Below are 22881 nucleotides of genomic sequence, written 5' to 3'. Positions count from 1 at the left end.
TTTTAGACCTTTAAATGAGGAATGAGCTCTGTTTGACTCTTTCTGTGCTACTGATTCAGCTTGCTGGGAGTCAGCAGGTAATTAGAAAGCATTTGTTTTTAGTGATGTGTGTAACATCAGTTTGCAAATATGCACACAGGGCAAAAAGCCAACTCAAATCCAAAGTGTAAGGACATTTTTCAATGAATGACTAAATGGTTGAGTGAATGAATGAATTTCTCTTGTTCACTGAAAATGTTTTTGAGTAATGACTGGTGAGATGAATATTAATACCACCATATATTATACTGTACACTGTTAATACACATTAAATATTAAAAGTATTTGTGTAGCTCAGTATTGTTGAAGATTGGGAGAATGAAGAGAAATGGTGGTTATAGAATAATGTTAATGGGTGAAAAAGGATACATTGTGCTGTATTACTTTGAATACCCTTTTGGTATATTTGGTCTCTCTCTCTCTCTCTCTCTCTCACTCTCTCTCTCTCTCTTTGTATGGGTCTTTACTGAAAGAGTGTCCATAGTGATTTTAGAATGTCCTCAAAGATGCATGTGAATTTCCAATTTCAGAGTATCTGCAACCTTATCTCTTCACATGTCTACCTTTCCAAAGCCCTGGTGCTGTCCCACCGAGGATCAGATGAAGCCACAGAAAAGAAGCCAGCCTGTTCTTTCAAGCTGTCACAGAAAAGCCTTGACTAAACACAAGGGAGCATGAGCGGTTAATAGTCCTGTACAGAATACTGAATAGGGTTAGAGAAAGAAACACAGAAAAAAGAAAAAAAAATCTCTGTGATGGAGTCAAATTATACTGAGGCATGACCTCAAATAAATTAGAAGATATTTATTCAGAAAATAATGTAAATGTGTCCTTTTAACATTTCAGAATATCAAAACGGAATGAATGTATCTGATATATGTTATGACTCAAGTAACATTAATGATTGAAAGTGTATGAAAGTCACAATGGCCACTGGAACTTGTTGGACACTGTGAAGGAGAAGCAACTTTCGAACTTCCTTCAATTTGTTTGTTTTTTACTTTGACAGCAAGAACATGTGGCTCGAACCTGCGAGGTCCAAAAGGCATCATCACGTCTCCAAATTACCCAGTGCAGTACGAGAACAACGCCCACTGCGTGTGGGTTATTTCAGCAGTGGATCCTGCAAAGGTGAGGTTATTTTTTTTGTTTGTTTGGTTTGGTTAGGGATTTTTCCAGTTAAACTTCAGGCTGAATGTCTGTGAGGTGGGAGAGACCCTTTCTCAGGGGAATCTGAAAATGCTGTTACTATATTGACAAACCACAAAAAACTCTGTAGCCTTGCATAAAGCTCAGGAAAAAAATCTGAAGACTCACCATGCCCATAAGCATAGTCCCCTGCTAAGCTTGTGTAATATTTAACTTATTGCAATTGTTGTATAAATTGTTATCATTCATGTTATTCTGGTTGAGTCTGATAAGTTTCAGCTGTATATCTATATCCCCTTGTCTGCCTGTTCACCTGCATTATGGATTTAATGGGCCACAGTGACCTTGCCACTAGGACTGTCACCATGATAATGAACATAGCCACTTAGACACCCAGACACTATCAAAGTAAAATATAGATGCACACTATACTTATCTCTATTCTACTGGTTTCCAGATACACCCAAGTACAGTGCTTCAGCAGTTCATTTTATGCAGGGAATGTTTGTATGCATGACCTTATATAATTGTTATATAATCTGCTAACCTTGCAGTAAATGGTGCCTGTTACTATGTTGTGCAGAATAAATTATTTGGGGTAAATTCTTACTTAGCAAATCCTTACTTAGACTTTATGATGACACAAATTTGCTTGTTATTACTGATCACATGTTTATTTCTATTTACACGTTTTCACCTAATACCTGACTGTATTTTATAGCAAGTGTTCCCAGAAACAAGCAGTGAAACTACCCTAACGTTCCCCTGTGTTGTTATTCAAACTTTACTCAGGTATTTCATTATGTTTTTGTTTTTTTTCTTCACAAAGCTTACTGCAAATCAATATGGTGCATGACAAAGTGATGTTGTGCTAGAGGAAAAAAAAGGACATCATTAAAGTGTCATTGGATGAAAAAAACAGAATACCCCTGGATTACAGATGACACACATAACACTGAAATCACTATGTTATGAAAGCTTAATGGAGAGCAAATTTAACAAAAATAACATATGAAGTATTAATGTATTTAGAGTACTTGCTGCTGTAGTCCTCTAGTCTCCCTATATATGCTTAATTTACTGTAGGGGCTGTTGCACCCATGCTTAAAGGAACACTGCAGTGTTAAACGTTAAAATACACATTTTATTACTTGCCGGAGACTTCCATGGGACATTATTCCAGGGCATCCTTTATGTGTTGTCTGTGACTCTAAATTTAAGTATTTTACAAAAAAGGCCCTAAAACCATTAAGATTATAGTAAATGCTAAATTAAAAATATATTTTGAGGTTTAACACTAGAGTTTCCTTTACATTAACAATAATTACAGGCTTGCACTGAAGGAAGAAAGAATTTCTTAGGAAAGACTGAACTAATTAAGGTTATGCCTTTCAATGAACTGGCCATCAGTAATTATTCACAGAGAAAGCAAATCATTATTAAATTCAGAGAAACACCTGTAAGCAGTGCTAGGCAGTTAAATAGCTAGCAGACTGGCATTGCAGTTATGCAGGCCTTATTTTAATTTCACTGCCTAGGGTAATACAAAGAGATCTGGAAGTAATGACCCTGTATGTTCGACATGGAGGTGTAAGTTTAGATTAAGCTGATGTCAAACTAAAGATGGTTTAGGAAATGTAATTCCACTATCAGCTCACCTTTTGCCATAAGGATAATTCTAACTTGTCTGTTCTGCTCTCCAAACGGTGCCGTTTCCCTTTTTCTGTGCTGGACAGCCTAAGGCTTGGTTGTGCTTGATGTTCTGATTCCTGAAGGGATGAAGAGTATTGTGTTCACATCTATTAACACTTTAACTAGACTACACAGCTTATCCTCCACCATATTGTTGGAAGCATGAAATCATGAAGCCTTGCTGAAATAAATATTTGGGTAACTGAAGCATTTCAAACTACATGTGAAAACTGTCAGCAATATTACAGGTTGTATTATGCAGTGTTGTTTATAAAGGCAACAGTAATATACCACTGAAATTACATAGTGCACTCAATTTTTATATTTGTGTGTAATAGCATAATGTACAAAGGCAGTTGAAAATAAAAGCATGGACAGTGCTATCTGAATACTACCCAGTCATTAGATCAAAGTTGTCAAAGTAAAAGAAATATAGAACAAGAGGAGAGAGAGAGAGAGAGAGAGAGAGAGAGAGAGAGAGAGAGAAAGAGAAAGAAAGAGAGAGTGAGGTGATATGATGCCATGAAACCAAAGAGAGCTGCACAGAATAGAAAATGTATGAATTCCATTAAGGTACCATATAATATATAATTGTCTAAAACAGAATAAATACTGTTTGACTAATCAAAAATGATGCAGGTTAATCACCAGCAGTGCCCACAAAGCAATACACCAGCTACATTATGCATCAGTATATTAACACTCGTGGCTTGCCTTGCATCAATGCATTCAGTCATAACACCATGAAAAGACTATGCCTAGGTCACTACTCAAGCATCTGGTGGAGATGAGCATGTGCTGCTTTTCTTGCTTGGCCTATGCTCTTCATCACTGTGATGCTGGAGTCTTCTGAGTTACCTGTGGAGTAAGGGGATATTTTGACTCTCTCCATTCTGGGAGTAAAGGGCTCTTGTATATACTGCGTTTATCAGGCTAACGAGTACACTGGTGGCAGTCATAGCCACAGGTCCACCGGGGACTCCATGCCCTGTCTCCCACCCTCTAGGCTACGATGCCTTGCACATTGTGGAAGGATCTAGAATCACCAGGACCTCAGGGGCACTTTGAACCCTATGCCTAGTCTCAGAAAACCTTGAGTCCTCAAGGGTGTGCTGTGTCAAGGTGCTCTCTGTTCCTCTCTCTGCACATTACGCACTGTCCTGGATTGCATGATCAGGTAGCTCAGTTTCTCTTCTGTTCAAAGATTTCCCTGTCATGACTGCACATTTTTCAAATTAGTCACTCGTTTGGCAAGGTCACCTTTTTGCTTTTGTTGAGGTTGCAACTTTCAAAAGGGGAAGTAAGTATAGTTCAGATGTAGTAACCCATGTTTGATCAGACTGCCTGCTAAATAGCAGATGTAACCCCCTAAATGAAGTTTCTCCCAGCTTTGAGAGTGACCTCAGAGGGGTGAAACAGCCCTATTCATATTTCTTTTAATGTGTTTTCAAATGAGCACTTGGCCCATGCATAAATGAAGATGACTCCATTAGAATTTTGCAAAAGTTTTCAAAAGCTAAAATAATTTGCCTTCTTGTGTTAGAAGCTAAATCGAAATCTAAACATGAATCACTTGCTCAAATTATGTACAAGCAGTTCAGAGTCCACTATCGATACATGCAATCCACTTCAGTCTGGCCTCAAACTTCTTTACTAAGATACTATGACTTTGTTGCAAATGTGAAACATTTTTCTCAGCAGAAGTCCTTCTGTAAAATCTAATTCTAGCAGTAGCAGTAATAACACAGAGCGCTATACTCATTGAGTCAATAACTGGTATTTATCATTCATATTTGTTTCATCATATTATTTCAGATTCAGATATTTAAATGAAAGCCGCTAGGTGCCAGGTCTACACCAACAGCTGGGGCTTTATTAATTAAGAAGTGCAAATAAAAAGAAAGAAAACAAATCTGCGAAGATCACTTTGAGCACTCTAAAATTAAGTATTCTGAGGTGTAGTCTCTGTTTGATGGCTCAAGCTGAATGAAGACATAGCACTGCACCAAACTGGACAACAAACAATGGAACTGAGTGAGATTCACAGCAGTTGCTCAGATCAGCATTAATCACTTTTATATTAGTGTTATGCTCAAAGGATGTTTCCCCAAATAGAGAATCAGCAGTATTTCTTGGTTGATGTCTTCCTTCCCCTTGTTCTGAAAAATACTTATTTTTTCCAGAAATCTGTTTTAATGTTTTTTTGTTTTTTTTTTAACTTTCTTTCTTTCTTTTTTTTTTAGCTGTCTCACTAGTGTCGATTTTCCTCTGCTGAGTAGGGGAGTGTTAGTTGGCTTTAAGAGTTGAGGGATGTGACAGGAGTCCCCAATGCAGCTGTAGTATTTCATATTCATAGACATTCTCATATCCAATTTATCTGTGTAGAAGAGACTGATAAGTCGTGGCCAGCGATATTGAACACATTCTGTTCGTGTTTCAGTTCATATGTACATCTTGAATGCTTTTGTATTTATGGTTTTGGTTTTTATACCCAGACAAAAAGACACTGTGTCCTCTGATAATGGCTGTGTAAGATGTCAAAAAGAAAGTAGTTTATAATTAATAGTGCATCCAAACTGACCATCCAGCCCAACTGTCCTCCAGCATGCTGTTTGTACTTTTGAACGATGAGCCACACAGTGTTGCCCTCAGGATAAGATGGTGATTGCACTGAAGCATTTCACCTACTGACCTCATTTCCTTACACACTTTCAGGGATCTCCAACAAAAAAACATTAGTTAAACACTCAGGGAGAGTGAAAATCAATTTTCAATGTGTGCGTGCCACGGTGGTGGTGTCCCAGAAGGCTGAGGGCCTGGCTACAGGGTCAGTCCTATATAACTGCTGCTGCACTGCCTTTGAGAGGTGGACCCGGGGGCCTTTTTCCCTTGCAGTGACTGGATAAAGTACATTTCGATCAGCTGAACAGCAACATTTGAAATGGAAATCCAGCAAAAAAGGAAGGTGTTCAGTTTTTTCTTCCTATGGATAAATTGCAGTGCACAGAACAATCACAAACATTTTCTTTGAAGTGCATTTGAGAATGTCTTCTCTTGGCGCTCTGAACAAAAGAAGGCAAATCGGAGCCATTGAACCAGTTGTCAGGCTTTTCAGTTTCGTATGAAACAAAGGAATCAATGAAACCCTAAAAATGCCATGGTCCATCTGGTTGAAGGAACAATCACTGAGACATTCTGTCGCATCTGGGCTGTATTTATATAGACCACGAGTGGTGTTTTTCGCCTCCTGCTTAGTCTTGTGGAAAGGCGTCTTTACTTTTGACAGGATAATTTAAAGGGGTGTAGTTTAGACTTAGATTTGAAGCCTCAGCAGGCAACTCACTTTAGACACTTTGGCATATAATACTGATTGCCTGTTAAGCACCTTTGATGTGTGGGGCTGGTCCCCTCATAAATGGCATTCTTCAACTGACATGACCTCCTGCTCACCTGGTTTTGGTTGTTTTTTTGTTTTTTTTTTTGCTTATAGTGTTAACAAACAGCACTGTGTCTGCATATCTTAAACTTATTGTAATGTACCATTTCAGGCATAATGGACTAGATGTATTTCTAAAGGCTTCCCAGAGAATGAGCGCGCTTATGAAGATGGAAGAGTGATTATTGTTCTGCTCAGTGTATATCTGATTTGTCTTCAGAGGCATTCCAAATTGAAGGACACTGAACTACCTTATGCAGCTCCTCAAGATTTATAAAACCCATGACCTAGGATGTGATGTCACATTTATTATTTTAGCTCTGCCCCTCAACTCGTCGCTTTGCTTCATTCTTCCAAGAACGTCGCTCCACCTGCTAAGGTTATGACTCTATGGGAGGCATTTGACAAAGGAAGGAATATGATTGAGAATAATGTCTCTTTAATTGCCCAATTGAGAGAATGTGAAGATGCTGATAATGGGTCTGTCCTCATTAAGCTTTTTATTTCCCCCTTCTTCCTTCAAGCAATCTCTCCTAAAACCCAGTTTTCTTTCAACTTCCACATCAAATGCACATACTCTGTCTGTCCCAAAGCATTGTTCTTTACCACACAACATGCATGCTTGAACTTTTGTGGCATATGCCTGTGTTTGTTTTGTTTTCTTTTGTTTTGTTTTTTTTGTTTTTTTACTAAACCAAAATTATTCAATTTATTCAATTATTCAATTACTATTTATATTAGACATAGGCCCTGTCCTCATGCGTTCAACTTTAGGAAAGAATTGAAAACAAATTATTGTTTTTCTCCATGATGAATCCTTTCTTGCAACATATGTCAGTGCACTGTTTAGGCTTATATGATTAGCCACTGATTCTCCTCATCAAACTTCGTCTGGTCTGGGTTTTTATTTTGTTGTTGTCCCCTTTTGCAGGTGATCAAATTGGCCTTTGATGAGTTTGATCTTGAGAGAGCTTATGACACATTAACAGTGGGAGATGGAGGAAAGATCGGTGATGCAAGACGGGTGCTCTATGTGTGAGTTTTTGAAGACCATCTTTAGATATAATCCACCAAGCACGCCATTACAAAATAACCCTCCATCTGTCCCTATGTTTACAGTAGCTGATCATAAAAGTTACTCATTTTCTGCCATATGCAACTAACACTGGACTCGTCACACAATATTTAAAAACGATTCTGTCATGGTTACATGTGCATATCGAAATCATACTGAGATTTATTTTATGTCTATATTCCAGTCTGACAGGATCTAGTGTGCCTGATTTGATTGTGAGTATGAGCAACCAGATGTGGCTACACCTTCAGTCTGATGACACTATTGGATCACAGGGATTCAAGGCCATATATGAAGGTTAGTCGTAGTCTCATTCTGAAAACAAAACAGGCTTTCATGCATGCCTTCTGCAAATGTTCATGGACAAATAATATATATGTTCCTCTGAGAGAAATGTCAGTACTGGAGTTTGTCCGGTTGTTTTTACAGCTGTTACGGTTGCCTTTTTTTCCAAACCAAAATTTTAAGGGTGTTCTTTCTTCCTTCCCCTTTGTGAAATGGTTTTGCTCGAAGCGGTTGAGTCATGCCAGCTTTGCCAGCAGTGTGCAAATTGAAAACAAATGGACCAGCATATGTGCTGTGCAGACCTGTTTGGAATACTTGAACGAAACACTCTACCTGGTCTTCGGCCTGTATGAAAACATCACCCAAAGAAACACAGGATTAAACTCAAGCATCTGTTTCTATAAACACTAATGTGCAGAAGCTGCCTGTCCAGTGTGATGTTTTGTACAGCATTGAATGGCCAGACTAACTTATGCATTGCAGTGAGCTTTGGTCATCATAAAATTAGTGGGTAAGGAGTGATATAAGATAACATTATTAGTAGTAGAACTAGTCCTAGAAGGTTTGAACACTACAGTTATTTTGTCTGGGGAGTTTTTTATTGTTGTTGCTTCTCCTACTTAAAAATGTTGCTTCAAAGGCTAGTGAGGCTAGTGTCAAGCTAAATCCCCAGTGACCGCACTCACCACTATAAACTTTACCCTCACGATTGAGCAATTCTCACTGTCTGGATAGCTTCAACACAATGACACAAACCCAGTTAACTTTGTGTAAACACAATTTCACACTCAGGCTTCTAGTCACGTTACCACGTCTGACAACGGACCCACCAGGAATGGCTAGCTGGACACTTTGTTCAAGACCCCATAGGTGCTGAGTTCAAATGCATCTCTAATTATTTGAAAGTTTGCTTTTTGCTCTAGAGAGGAGTTAATGAGGGGAAGAAAGTTAGATTCACAAGCCAATAATAGCAGTTCACAAATATTCAGAACCTTCTATTCAGTATAAACAAGTAAGATTTAATGTTGTTCCCTTGGAATTGAAAGCTGATAGGGCAGCAAGCTCAAAGATATGAAATTAGACTTAAAAAGAAAGTACTCAGACAATTAACTTAGTTAACATTGGCGCACAAAGGTAACTTAAATGCTGCCTATAGTGTAAGATGTAATATTGAACTAGCCTGTGGGCCTTCTTCCACAACCAGCAAGGCTTCATTATCTGATCGTTTCCTTATTCACCTCCTTATTCACCTCAGATTTTTGTTTAGGCCTGATGATTGTATTTTGTTGCTTGCCTTCCTAAAAAGATTTCGCAATATCAGGTCACATAGGTTTGTAATGGGCAGCAATGCATCTTAATGTATTTAGACTGTATTGTTACGGTTTTTCATACAATCCATTTTGATTAAGGTTACCACAATTAACCTAGATGATCTGTGTATTTTCCAATCAAAACTTGGATTGACTGAAGTGGAACAACAGCAAAGAACCAGGGATGAGCTTCAGAAAAGTGTTATTGCCCAAAGAACACTAACTTAACAGGCATGAATACATTTCTAAAAAGTCATCTTTTCAGATGTTGGTTTTTGTATGAAATCCAATGGCTGTGGATGATCAACTTTGAAAAAGATCCTTGAAAACTTGGATTTTCAAATTTTTGGTGAAAATGGGCTGAGGCTGGCCCTGGGCTATGGCAGAATGGCTTTGCAAAAGAAAAGTAATTGTGTATTTGTAAGAACTACAAATAAAATGAAATAAAATCTATTTTCTGGAAAGCTGCTCTTCTGTATTTGATCACATGTAGTTTGTTGTCATTTGCTTTCAGGTTTCCAAGTCACTAATGGATAGATTCACTTAATATTTAATACAAATAATAGGTCACAGCCATTTTCCGAACAGTGTAAATATGCATGTTTTATCAGACACTTACAATAATGACTCAAATGCAGTTTTGACCAGGTAAATAATTTATCATGGAATAATTGTAATAACATTGATTTTGATTTAATGCCCTTTGCTAAAAGTATAAGTGCTACTCATTTATCCATTATTGTCACCGGCTTTTGATGCTAAGTCTGGGGTGTGTTTCCAAATGGGACACGGGAGGGGTGAAGTGGGGGGGAGTCATCCCCTGTAGATTATTGGCTGGCTGGGTCAATGAAGCGCTTACCGCCAAGCAAGTTGTTAACAGCAAAATGAACTCTGCCAGAATGTCATTCATTTGTCACTGTCATTTTATGCTGCTGCAAAAATTAAATAAATAATAATAATAAAAAATGTGGTCCACCACCTAGAAATGCGGAAAAACTGAAGTGATGAAGCAGAGCAGCTGCTCCCCTTCCTCTTCCTGTCTCTGTGTAATGTTCTGGTCTTGTTTTATTGCTGGATGGTTTTTCCTTCTTTCTATATCAGTTTATTTATTTTCTTCTCATTCCTTTCTTATTTTTTGCTGCTCTGTACAGCAGAATTTTCATAATTCTAAAATGTTAAAGACTGACCAGTCCTTTGAAATTTTTTTGTTTGTTTGATTTTTTACCACACAGAAATTGACAAAGGAGGGTGTGGAGACCCAGGTATCCCAGCCTATGGGAAGCGAACGGGAGACAGTTTTTTACATGGTGATATACTGACCTTTGAGTGCCAGGCCGCTTTCGAGTTGGTCGGCGAGAGGACGATATCATGCCAGCAGAATAACCAGTGGTCTGGAAACAAACCCAGCTGCGTCTGTAAGTGCTCTTCCAAAATGTGCAGCTATAATTAGCACTTTGCCATTTAGAATGATTAATGCGCCACACGGGTAAAGGCTTGACAGATAGATGGCAATGGATCCTAATGTGTGAGGATTGGCTGAGGAGCTGTGGATTCCTGAACAGTTTTGGGGATTGATTATTATTCTTTTTTTTTGTAATGCTGTGTTGTTTAGAAATTATTGTTCTACTGTGTAGCATGTAGGAGACTGCCTTTGCAGTTTGGGCAAGCACACCTTGAATTAATCATTTTTGTTGCTATTGTTGCTGCTGTGGGCCTTGGACAAGCACCAGCCGAGGGCAGACCCCCTGTGTCATCATCTGCTCTGCACGGGCCAAGCAGCTCATTTTCAAAGTCTAAGTGAAATGCTCATGGTCATGCTCATGGGTCCTTCCACTCTGTATCTAACCTCAGTGCCATTTGAGTTGAATGCAAAAGCTGCCTAGTAATCTAGAATTCTCCGTGAACGCAAGGGGATGTCCTTTGGAGAAGGTGCGTAACGGATCTTTGTGCCTCTCCTCCATCCCTCTGCAGTCTCCTGCTTCTTCAATTTCACCACCCCGTCGGGTATCATCCTATCGCCCAACTACCCCGAAGAGTATGGCAACAACATGAACTGCGTGTGGCTCATTATAGCAGAGCCAGGCAATCGCATCCATCTCATTTTCAGTGACTTTGAGGTGGAGCCACAGTTCGATTACCTTATCGTGAAAGACGACGGGATGCCCGAGCCCACCACTTTCGGCACTTTCTCTGGGAAGGACGTGCCTTCCCAGATCGCCAGCAATGGAAACATTATGCGTCTGGAGTTCCAGTCGGACCACTCCAACACTGGGAAGGGCTTTAATATCACCTACACAAGTAAGCACAGCATTACATTGCTGGCCTTTGTGGTAATATTACTGATCTAGATTCTAATGGCTAATTTCTTTTTTATCTTTCTTTTGAATGCAGTATTATACCTCATCCAAGGCAGGCAGGCATATTGTCCGTATTGTCCACAACCTTTTTTCTATATAGATATGCAGTGTCATTCTTTTTATACACAGATGGGCAGAAAATATTTATTGTGGATTCTTCTTCAATTCAGTGATGCAGAGCATTGCAATCAAACAGAGACTAACTGATTGCTTAATTTGTAATATTGATTATTCAAGGAGGCGATTACTGTTAAATTGCATTTTTATTAAGCACATTTCCATTTAAAAATGTGATTTGTTTTTAATTTCTTATTGCACAAAGGACAGCCTCAATTGAATCCAGCTTTTCAAATCAGCTCTTTAGTGTGTAATTAACCCTTAATTAACCTCCGTCACCTGTGTTTGGAAGAATTTGTCGTACCAGCATATATATATATATATATATGTGTGTGTGTGTGTAATCCAGGTTGGAGATGTTGGCCATATGTGTTTGTTTTCATGTGAGATAGTGGATGATGACAGTGGTCTAGGGCCTGTCAGTGTCAGACGATTGTGTGGTTTGATATCTCAACATCGCAGGCTATAGTAATGGTGAGTGACCCTCTCAGACATGATGAGACATGTCCTGACGTGGAGCTGGAGTGGCTGGCAGAAAGGCCTATAATAACAACCAAACTGTCAGTGGGGGCATGGTGGAAGGAGGGTGGAGGGGGTCATGTGGCCGCGACCTCCACCCAGATGAGCGGGTCCCCATGCATTAGCTACACTCTTGCCTCAAGGGTGTTACAAACAGATGCTTCTCACCAGTTGATGGGGGTGAAAATAAGCTGGGAGGGATCCTGCACTGCAGCTTCCCAAGCGCTTCGAATAATTGAGGGATCTCATCTGACACCTGATCTGCTGCTCTGTCACTCGTAGTGCCGTGCTCGTCTGACATTAGAAGGAAATTGAAAGTTCACATAAAAATCCAAGCAGGATCTTGTGTTTTTCAAACTGTGGCTAGGAGATAGGCAGATACAAATACAGGTGCTTCTGTGCAGATTTGAAAAGTCTGTCATCTGTTATTGATTTATTTTCAGGCATTTTTACCCTCCCTTCTGCCAGCCTCATGATGTAACATGGCCTACAGTGTGTCCGACCGTGATATTTCTGCTTTTATGTGTTCTGCCTACAGCATTTGGACAGAATGAATGTCACGACCCCGGCGTCCCCGTCAACGGGCAGCGTTTTGGGGAGCACTTCCTGCTGGGCAGTTCAGTCCTCTTCACATGTGACGAAGGCTTCATCAAGACCCACGGCTCTGAGTCTATCACCTGTGTCATCCAGGATGGCAACGTTGTGTGGAACGCCGCCGTGCCACGCTGCGAAGGTAGTGCCCCTGCTCCTCCACCTCCAGAGGAATAAACAGGGGAGCTCTTCTCCACGTCCTCTTTACCTTCTGGGAGCCAGAAGTTGGAGCATGTAGGCTTGGTGTGTGAGGGGAGTCTTGTTGAAAGTTAGATTTTTTTTTCCTCTTCTCCGTTCCCAGCTCCCTGCGGTGGGCATTTAACAGCTACGGCGGGAGTCCTGCTGTCCCCTGGCTGGCCTGGCTATTACAAAGACTCCCTCAACTGTGAATGGGTTATTGAAGCAGGGAAGGACCATGCCATCAAGATCTCTTTTGACAGGTAGCAGTTTTGAGCTGGGTGGAATTTGCAATGCATCCTGCCATCCCCACACACATCATTTGCACCATTTTGTTAATGTTTCTCATCTGAGTAATTTTGTTAAAGCCATGGGCATGCTCTGCACCATCCCCCACTCCCTATGCAGGTTCCAGACAGAGGTTAATTACGACACGCTGGAGATCCGCGACGGGCCCTCCAGCTCGTCGCCGCTGATCGGCGACTATCATGGCACCCAGGCGCCTCGCTTTCTCATCAGCACGGGCAATTACATGTATCTCCTCTTCACCACCGACAACAGCCGCTCCAGCGAGGGCTTTCAGATCCGCTACGAGAGTGAGTCGGCCTCTGTTCGCTCACCCAGCCCCTGCCGAGCATATGGGCTCAATCCAGAATGAATCCCTAATCCGCATGTAGTGTACTACACGTGACATAAAAGCCATTGGCTCATGGCCTACATGAGTGCACTTTACAGGGAATAGGGAGCCATTTTGGATTGAGCCATTGCTGCACTGGAGCTGACTGGAGTTTAGTTACAAGCTTTCCTCTCTGTCCAACACTATTATCACCTTTCTTGAGGTTTTCCAGTCTTCTACAGGCTTTCCAAAGACAAGCCTTTCAGAATAAAACCTGTGATGGAATCACCCATAAGAAATAATAACTGGAGGCAGTTTATATTACTAACTTGATTCAGTTAGTAACTGTGCTATTAAAGAAAGTTCAATATGCAAGGAAGTTAAAATAATAACTTAAGGGTGTTTTTAGATAGTGATTTACAGTGCAATTAAAAATTAATATTATGTTGAACTAATTCTCTATATTCCTTAAAATCTTTACTCTGAGGTAAAATAGTTGTTAAAACATGAATTGTAGCAGCCAAATGACCTACAAATAATGACTCTGTGCTGAATATGTTTTATGTTAGAATTGGGTATGTCATTTTTGAGAATATTTCACATTAATATTGGACTGAATTTCTATTTCAGTAATGTAATAATTTAAATTGGAATTCCAAAGTTAATTTTAAAGTTAATATTTTGTCTCTTTATTCAAGTTTTTATTTCAAACAGCTAAATTCTCTACTAAATATTCTAAAAAATAATTCCATATTAATTATTGCTATTATTTGTGGTAAATAAAATCAGCTTGATTGAAATGAACATAAAATTATATATTAATGTCATGGAATGCTCCACCCCCACGAGTCACGTGGTATGGCCCACCGAGTGCAGGGGGAACCTGTTTCTTTGTAGCCACGCTCTCCATAAGGTCACACACTTTGCATGGGGTTAATCGTAACGTGTCTGTCTATTTAAACCCCAGTTAGTGTGTGTGCCTTGGTGTGGGTCATTGTCCATGTTGTTGTAGATGTAAATGTAGCTAATGTTTTGTAGCCTCACTGTTGATGTTTCTTAGTCTTTGTCAGCATTATTAATGTTCACACTTGTAAATGTGACAATGTTCACTGTTTGTGTTTTGTGTGAGTGCCAACGTTGTCTTGTATGTTCTATGTTATTAAATGTCTCTAAATGTCGAAGGGGTCTGTGCGTCCTGTTACGTGCACTGCCGCATTCGGGCAGTCGTTACAGAATCACCCACCACCACAGGACGCCAGCTACCCCGGCGACAAATGAACTTCCTTAAGGGCGGTGTTTAGGCACATCCCAAGCTGCTGCTGGGATCCTTGGATCTTGGGGAGAGGATTGCAACCGGCGTTTGCGGTCACACCGGAGGAGGAGTGGAACACCCCCTGGAATTTCTTGGGGGGGCCTAGGGCTACTGAGCCAGGACCCGATGGACTCCATGGGGGCCGCAGTGCTGGCGGTCTGGCGGAGCCGGCTGGGTCTCTGGCAAGCGAGGGAAAGGCCCACGTTCTTCCGCCCCCGTGGACGTATCAGGAACACTGGATGAGTACTCCCAAGGCCCCGGAGTTCGACTGCCTCTGGGGCGCTCCTAGAACGGCTGGCATGAGGAGGACCGTTCAGGGGATTAGCGCATTTGGAATCGGGGCAAATGTGCACCCCCTGCATGTCCAGCAGGGCCAAGGACACAGCTCCAGCGCCTGCGTAGTTAGCAGGCACTGTATTACCGCGCCTTTTTTGTATGTTTACAGGCGCATCTGTTTGTGTGTAGCCGCTCCTTTCGTCTGTCTACAGGCGCGTCGTCACGTCACAAGGAGCATGCCGGACTGCCCTGAGAGAGGCAGGGACTCTGCCTCTCTCCCTCCCACTGAGAGGTCTCCCTCGCTAGCGGTTCCTAGCCCACCTTGTTTTGAGTGGGCACCAGGCATTGCCGTGCTGTGTTTCTGTGTGTACACAGCAGCCTGGGTTCGCAGTCCTGGGTTGGACGCGTCGGGAGCCGCACCCCTTGGGAGGGGGCTCTGTCACGGAACGCTCCCCCCCCCCACGAGTCATGTGGTATGGCCCGCCAAGTACAGGGGGAACCACGTCTGTTTGTAGCTACGCCCTCCATAAGGACACACACCTGCATGGGGTTAATCATAACGTGTCTGTCTATTTAAACCCCAGTTAGTGTGTGCATCGGTGTGGGTCATTGTTGATGTTGTTGTAGATGTAAATGTAGTAAATGTTTTTTAGCCTCACTGTTGATGTTTCTTAGTCTTTGTCAGTGTCATTAATGTTCACGTTGTAAATGTGAGAATGTTCATTGTTTGTGTTTTGTGTGATTGCCAACGTTGTCTTGTATGTTCTGTGTTATTAAATGTCTCTAAACGTCGAAGGGGTCTGTGCGTCCTGTTCCGCACCCTGCGGCACTCGGGCAGTCGTTATAATTAAAGATTCAAATTCAGATCTTATCTCTTCACTATTAGGTATGCCAAAGATTCTATTATTCTTTTAAAAAACGGCATAAAACATCCTGACCTGTACCATGTGATTGGGCAAATTGGCTCCAATTGCTTTCCTTTTTTTCTTGATGGAATTAAATGACACTATTGTAATTTAATGTGCAGCATAAGTACGGAGACAGGACTAAGAGACCCAGATGCAAGAGAACATGGCAGGGGGTTGGTGTGAAGCATAGCTAGATTTACTTAGTAGATATTCATGACTCACTATGAAGTGATCCTGACAGCACACCTTATGCAAGTCCACCATCTTCTCTGAAGCTCATTGGAGTCGATGGACTATTTTTTCGGTATTTTCAACTGCTATCATGATGTAGTTAGAAGCTGTAAAATTGGAAATTGCTTTTAAGATTCACCTAAAGGTAGAAACCTCGGCCAACCTAGGACATGTAAGATTTGAATTTTTTAAAAAATCTGGCAAAGGGGTTTATGTGGATTAAGAAAAACTCTTAATAATGCATTAAACACATGGAACATAAATGGTGAAAAAGATGATTTCAGGGAGTGAGTGCAAAAGAGCATAAGAAAGACCTCAGGGAGACTAACCTCTGATGATTTATACTGTATAAAGTGCTTCTGACATCTCCCTCAATTCAATTTGGGCCCAAGAGGCTGAATGAAATAGTCTTCTTCTTTCCTACAGGCGTCATGATGGAGAGCGACTCATGCTTAGATCCGGGGATCCCCGTGAACGGAAAGAGACACGGAAACAATTTCGCCATTGGCTCCAGGGTGACGTTCAGCTGTGATCAAGGCTACACCCTGAGTGATGAAGAGCCCATCGTGTGTGAGAGAAACCACCAGTGGAACCACGCTCTGCCCAGCTGTGATGGTAGGCCCCTCACCTGTCCCAACTCTAAAGCACCCATCTCACTGAACATGTGGCCAGCTCCTACATTCTGAATGGGGTGATGAGGATTATGTCTTCCGAACACTCTTCGAAGATATACATTTCTGTTGAGCAGAAAAAGAGCTTGAATGAGCTGTTTCAAAGATAACTTTGTCAAAGAAAGAGGAGGAGGCTGTGGAGAGTGCTTGGCTAGATATGGAGGAAGTACCTACAGGAGAGCATTCACTCAAGCTGTTTATCGTATTTGTTTTCCGACTGTGGAGGGGAGTGAAATAAGCACTCGGAGTGCCTTCCAGTGTGTGTAATCAGGCTCCAGCCCATTTGGTTCAGAATCTCCAATTTCCTCCTCTGCAGGCTTCTTATCGGTTGTGTGCTTCCCTCCCCCACCTGATAGACTCAGGACTCAGCCTGATGTACTCTAATCAGTGCCTGACCTTTATTACAGACAGGACCGCCATAACCATGTCTGTTCTGGAAGATAGGATTATTATGTTTGGGGGACATTAGGTCACATTTTGTAGATTTCTCTCCACTCAAGCCTGTGGTTTATTCCATCAGCTTCTGATTCCATAAGATTCTGTAAATCTTCATCCACTAGCTGTGTTTATGTAAAGCTGTGTTTAGGTAATGGGCTGTTAGAAAGGGACAGAATGTGATTCCTTTTTCTTTTTTTCTGAACGTTTTTATGTGCCATTAAATAAATGGGTCTATAGCTTGATTATAACCAGTGGAATTTGGAAAAGTTGCTCTCAAATGGAGGAACACCAGCTTTGGATCCCTTTTCCAGATTTCTGAGTAGCCTGGTGCCTGCTATTGCAGAAGTCTACTGCAATATTGGGTCTTTTATGCCTCTAGAAGCTGATATAAGACTGAATGAATCAGGGAAAACATAGAGTAGGACACCTGGGGTTGCCATGGTATTGCAGACAGTGCTCATTAATATGAATGTGTGCTATGATTGGAAAAGGCTGAGTCTTACTAAATATCACCTGACTACAATCCCTCATGAGCACCATCTTAGAGTCTTCCATATTAGCACACAGTATGCATACATGTGTGGTTTGCACATGAGCTGCTTCCCAGTAGAAGAGTCATTTGATGAGGGTTGCTGGTCTGTTCATGGTTTATTTCCTGATCTGTGCACCCTTATTCAGATAACATGACAGTTCTGTATCTCAATGCGTTGTGCCTATAGTTCACATTATTTGTTACGGAAAACATTGATCAAAAGGGGGTGTTGTTTGTACTAGGGAAAGTGATGAATAAGCTCTCTTATTCGTGTACTGCAGTGTGTACTGTAGACATATGCTGGAGTGCCAAGCCAATACCACACTTTATTTGTCTCACAGCGAAGGGGCCATTTTCACTGATTAACTTTCCGTTGTGGCCTGGGGCATATACGATAACATGCACACCACAAACCCTATTTAATCACCACGATCACTATAGCCTCCAGAGGCTAAGCATTTCTATTTTGGGACTGCTTCTGATTACAATGAGCCTGTGTTTGACCACAAATGCAGTTCACATTGGTGTAGCTTGTTTATTCATTTTGGGGCTAAATTGAGTTTATGTGCACCCTAGCAGCAACTCGCCTAAACCCTGCTCTGCTGCCCACTTTATTTGGAAGCAGACAGGGAAGGTGACTTTGGTTTGGTTTGGTTAAGGACAAAAATAGACCAAGGTTATGTCTGGAAAAAAAAAAAAAAGTTGAAACAGCTCTGTTTTGGATCTCTTCTCACCAGCAATGCCACCACATCCAATTAGTATCTAATTAGTTGCCAGTTTGTTATTTCACATTGTTAAAAATATTTGTTTTTTCTCTTTGTAACATTGGAAATGAGTTAAAGTTTGTTTATGGAATTTATAAAGTGCATATTAGATTCTCAGCACCAAGGGATATTGTTTGCAGAGCTTGACCTAGATTTCCATATTAAATCCATCTGGACCCTTTTTTAATGCCGCAATTTCTGTAAGTAATTTTCAACACAATTGGCATACTAATCAAATCCCATCTTACAAGGCAGTCCAAGGCCCTAATCATTTGCATCTTTGTATTGCATTTTTTAATTTTTTAATTTTGCTAACAAAACAACAAGATTGACATACAAGGCTGGACATGAATAATTACACAATAAACTCTGGGGCGTCCACACCCCGGACCAATCTCCAGGTGTTTGGAAATGGAGAGGAGTTTTTTTTATTACAAATAAACCTGTACACAAATCAAGTTTTGAGCATAGCGATCAATAAATAAACATCATGTGTGTGTTTTTGCCTTCTCCTCTTTCCATTCAGCTTTGTGTGGTGGTTACATCTATGGAAAAACTGGGACTATCCTTTCCCCTGGTTTTCCAGATTTCTACCCAAACTCTTTAAACTGCACATGGACTATAGAAGTGTCTCATGGAAAAGGTAAGACAGAAAGAGCAAAAGTGTCGACTGTTTGAAGGTAAAACAGAGAAATGGCTCATCACGTGAGATTAGTTTTGATACACTGAAACTCCTTTCTCCTTCAATCACCCCCAAATTACCTTTGATAACAATTTTGCCTTGTCTCAAACATTCTCTTCCATTTTATTACCTGGCATTCTGCTGGGAGCAGTGTGTTTTTGGTTTTTTTTTTTGCATACTGGTTTTTTTTTTTTTTGGCCCCACACTCCTTGGAGCCTCACCACAAGTGGTGGTGGAAGATTGGTTGTGGAGGCTCCAACACGCAACCAATGGCAGCCCTAATCTTATCTCCTGCTCCACAGGGGTGCATCTGGCCTTCCACACATTTCACCTGGAAGACTCACACGACTACCTGCTCATTGCGGAGGATGGCACTTTCAGCGAGCCCGTGGCCCGTCTCACGGGCTCCATTCTGCCACCCTCCATTAAAGCTGGCCTGTTTGGCAACTTCAGTGCCCAAGTCCGCTTCATCTCCGACTTCTCCATGTCCTACGAGGGCTTCAACATCACCTTCTCAGGTAAGGTCTTGCCCACCATTGCCATGATGCCCTCCATTTGTGAATTGTGAAAGAATCTGTACTTGTGGCTGGGAACTATCTCGTTATGTAATACTTGTAATGGAGCAAATGCCCATGCTCTCACTGGAGCCACACTGGCTGTTGGATTTGCAATGGCTGTCTGATCAGTGCAAATCTGTATCTTCCACAGAGTACGATCTGGAGCCATGTGAGGATCCAGGGGTGCCTGCCTACAGCAGGAGGGTGGGCTTCCAGTTCGGGGTGGGTGACTCACTAATGTTCACCTGTTTCTCGGGCTACCGGCTGGAGGGTGAGAGCAAGATCACCTGTCTGGGAGGAGGCCGGCGCGTCTGGAGCGCAGCCCTGCCAAGGTGTGTGGGTAGGTGAACGCATTCTTTACTTTTTACTCGGGTAGTTAATTCTTTATAATGGGGGCAGTGAGCCTGTAGGCCTCATGTGCAGTATGGTTTGGTGTCTGTGGAGAGATTGGAGATCTAGAGTATGATCATTTACTCTTAAGGATGACCAAATGTTTGAAAGCCTTATAATTGTTTGCCTTAAATCATGTTGCACTATTGTACAAAATATAGCATACTAGTTTGGGAATTAATGGACTCATTTTTTAGCGTAGTCAATTTAAGGCTTGACACCTGCCACAAATGTAAAGGTACACAATGCAAGGCCTTCCGAGTAACTGGCTTACTGGCTTATGAAAGACATACCACTCGAATCCCTAAATATAAATGTGGACCATACAGATTTCACTCAGCCATGAATTTAAAAAGTGAGGGATTTCTGAGAGGCCATACATCTATTGTTCCAGTGAGGCTAATTTGGTCAGGATGTGTCACTTAACGTGAAGGTGGAGGGTGGGATATTTTAGAGTTCATTTCACTGTGCTGTTTTTGTCCCATGTGATTGTCTGAATCCTGCCTTCATTTCAGCATATGTGATTGTAAATCAATCTAATTGTTGATTTGCATCAAAGAAACTCTCATTTTATTACTGATTTATTTCTAATGGAACTGGAACTAGACATAGCAAGCATGCAAATGGGAAATCACCCCAGGTGCTAATTCATTTTCTGAGCCGTTATGACCAACGTTGTTTGTGGACAGGAATAAAGATGCTGACTAAATGATCAGTGGTAATTGTGCAGGGCTTTCACAAGAGATTATTACTGTAATTAATTATTTATGAACTGTGTTTGTCTGTGTGTGATTAGTAGTAGTAGGATTGTAATAGTAGTAGGAGTATATGTTTGCCCTTAATTACTGCAGTAGCTACAGGATTCATTAGCCTCAGATATTGTACCAGCTTTTAGATATTGATATGTACTTATTAGCTACAATAAAATGTATTACTTTTCAGCCACTGTTGCATGAAAGAACTTTTACATACTCTAGAGAAAAATAGGAAAGTCATTATTCAGTACAATGGCCCTTTTTATTTTGTCTCAGACCTCTATAAACCTGTGGGCTTATGTTTCATATCTTACAACACAGTCAAGCAGCTCTGCAGTAGCTATTAGAGGAGGCTTTCCCTTCAGAATCCAGGGAAGCATTACTGAGCCTTTGAGGACTGGTGCATTTATGTGTACTTTTAAAAGTTTGTGTATCAGATAGTAATCGCAACAGTTGTGACTGATGCTGCAGACCTCAAGGTTTTGCAGCAACATCTGCTTTTATACTGGAGCTGCAAGAGCAGAATATTAACTACAAGGGCATCACATTCTAGTGCAGCCCTGGGCCTTTGTGACCAGCACCTAACTAATGCATAAAGCCCCACATTAATTTGCATTCCTTGGAAGTTTGCTGTGGTGGTGATTCATCAAAATGACAAAGGCTCATATTCCAACTGGTACAAAAACCCTGACTGGCCTATCAGCAGGAAATAGAGCAACAGCTGTCAGGGAACCAGTGGCTTAATTATTTCAAGAGTGCACTACTTTTGGGTAGAAGGGCCCTTGCTTTAGAGGATCACTGTAGGGGAGATAGGTGACTTTTGCCACATTCTGTTGCTAAAAATCCAGGTATTGGGTATTATAGAGCCATTCCTCTGCAGACTAAGCAGGTTGGTTGACTTTGCACCAGACTCAAGCCCAGCCCTCAACTCTTTTTCTGTTTCTCCCTCTCCCATCGCTCCCTCCCCCATGCCGCGTCTGACCCGGGGTCTCGGCCAGCCGAGTGTGGCGCCATCTCCATGGGGAGCGAGGGCGTCCTCCTGTCCCCCAACTTCCCAGCCAACTATGACAACAACCACGAATGCATCTACCACGTCCAGACTGACAACGGCAGGGGCATTCAGCTGGTGGCCAGCACCTTTCAGCTTAGAGAAGGAGACTTCCTTCTGGTAGGATCAGACCACTTCTGCTCTACCCCTGTCCCCCGAGCCATGTGAGGGCACGGGGCAAGCACGGGTCCCTTCACTGCATGCTTTGGCTTTTTTTATTCACCACAGCTCACCATGAGATCAACCTTGATCTCTCAAAGGTCACCCATTTAAAGAGGAGATAATGGATTAATAACCCACGCCAGCTTAGCGCTATTTAAAAAGTGTTTTGTGCAGTTCCATGCTTCAAACCGGGCGAATTAAAACGTTTGGTGGTGAAGTTTCACAGTTGCGTCATCTGCATGGTTAACATGTAAGGCTTTGTAATCCTCAAGACATCTGCACACGTGACTTAGCGTAGGCATTAACTATTCATAGATTCATTTAAGCTACAGCACTCAGGGCGCCTGTAGCTGCTTATGAGAAAGAAGCTCCCTATAGACCACTGTGGCCACTAATTAAGTAGCCAGGGTGTGAAACACAGCGTCTGAGATGAGGCAATCAAACGCACATAAATCTTTGTTATAGCCTCTTTCCTGTCGTATTCTCATGAATCTCAAAAACATTATTTCCATGAATGTGTTACAACTAATTGGCTCTGTTACTATCATGTTTGATACAGGATGTGCAATTCTAACACATCCCTAGGCAAGCTGTTTTGGTTGAAATTAGGACTATGGTTAATTTTGGTTTCACGAATAACTTGAGGTGATGGTGTTTTTGTTTACTATTTTCTCTATGTGATGTTTTCGATTTTTGTGTTTACTAACTCTGGGAGCAAGAACCATTGTTGTGCTTAGGCAGAGGGTTCCATTCCTCCACGTCTTGACTGCTCACTCCACACAAGCTTGAGTC

At 41.5% G+C, this 22881-nt stretch overlaps 1 protein-coding gene across 2 annotated transcripts in view; it reads left to right on the top strand.

Moving 5' to 3' along the window:
* The window catches only part of csmd1b (CUB and Sushi multiple domains 1b), a 265284-nt gene that overhangs the window by 171887 nt on the left and 70516 nt on the right, over positions 1-22881 (top strand). For both annotated transcript variants that reach the window (XM_027023454.3, XM_081724720.1), the window contains exons 10-22: positions 1049-1170; positions 7248-7351; positions 7576-7688; positions 10219-10401; positions 10958-11284; positions 12518-12712; positions 12872-13010; positions 13156-13343; positions 16517-16705; positions 19022-19138; positions 19480-19695; positions 19886-20074; positions 21878-22047. In XM_027023454.3, the coding sequence (XP_026879255.2) occupies positions 1049-1170; positions 7248-7351; positions 7576-7688; positions 10219-10401; positions 10958-11284; positions 12518-12712; positions 12872-13010; positions 13156-13343; positions 16517-16705; positions 19022-19138; positions 19480-19695; positions 19886-20074; positions 21878-22047 (2252 nt within the window). The remainder of the gene's footprint in view (positions 1-1048; positions 1171-7247; positions 7352-7575; positions 7689-10218; positions 10402-10957; positions 11285-12517; positions 12713-12871; positions 13011-13155; positions 13344-16516; positions 16706-19021; positions 19139-19479; positions 19696-19885; positions 20075-21877; positions 22048-22881) is intronic.

This window comes from Electrophorus electricus, chromosome 12, assembly GCF_041902795.1.
Source record: "Electrophorus electricus isolate QZ-2024a chromosome 12, ASM4190279v1, whole genome shotgun sequence".
Lineage (NCBI taxonomy): Eukaryota > Metazoa > Chordata > Actinopteri > Gymnotiformes > Gymnotidae > Electrophorus > Electrophorus electricus.
This window is presented reverse-complemented; position numbering and strand designations above follow the sequence as displayed.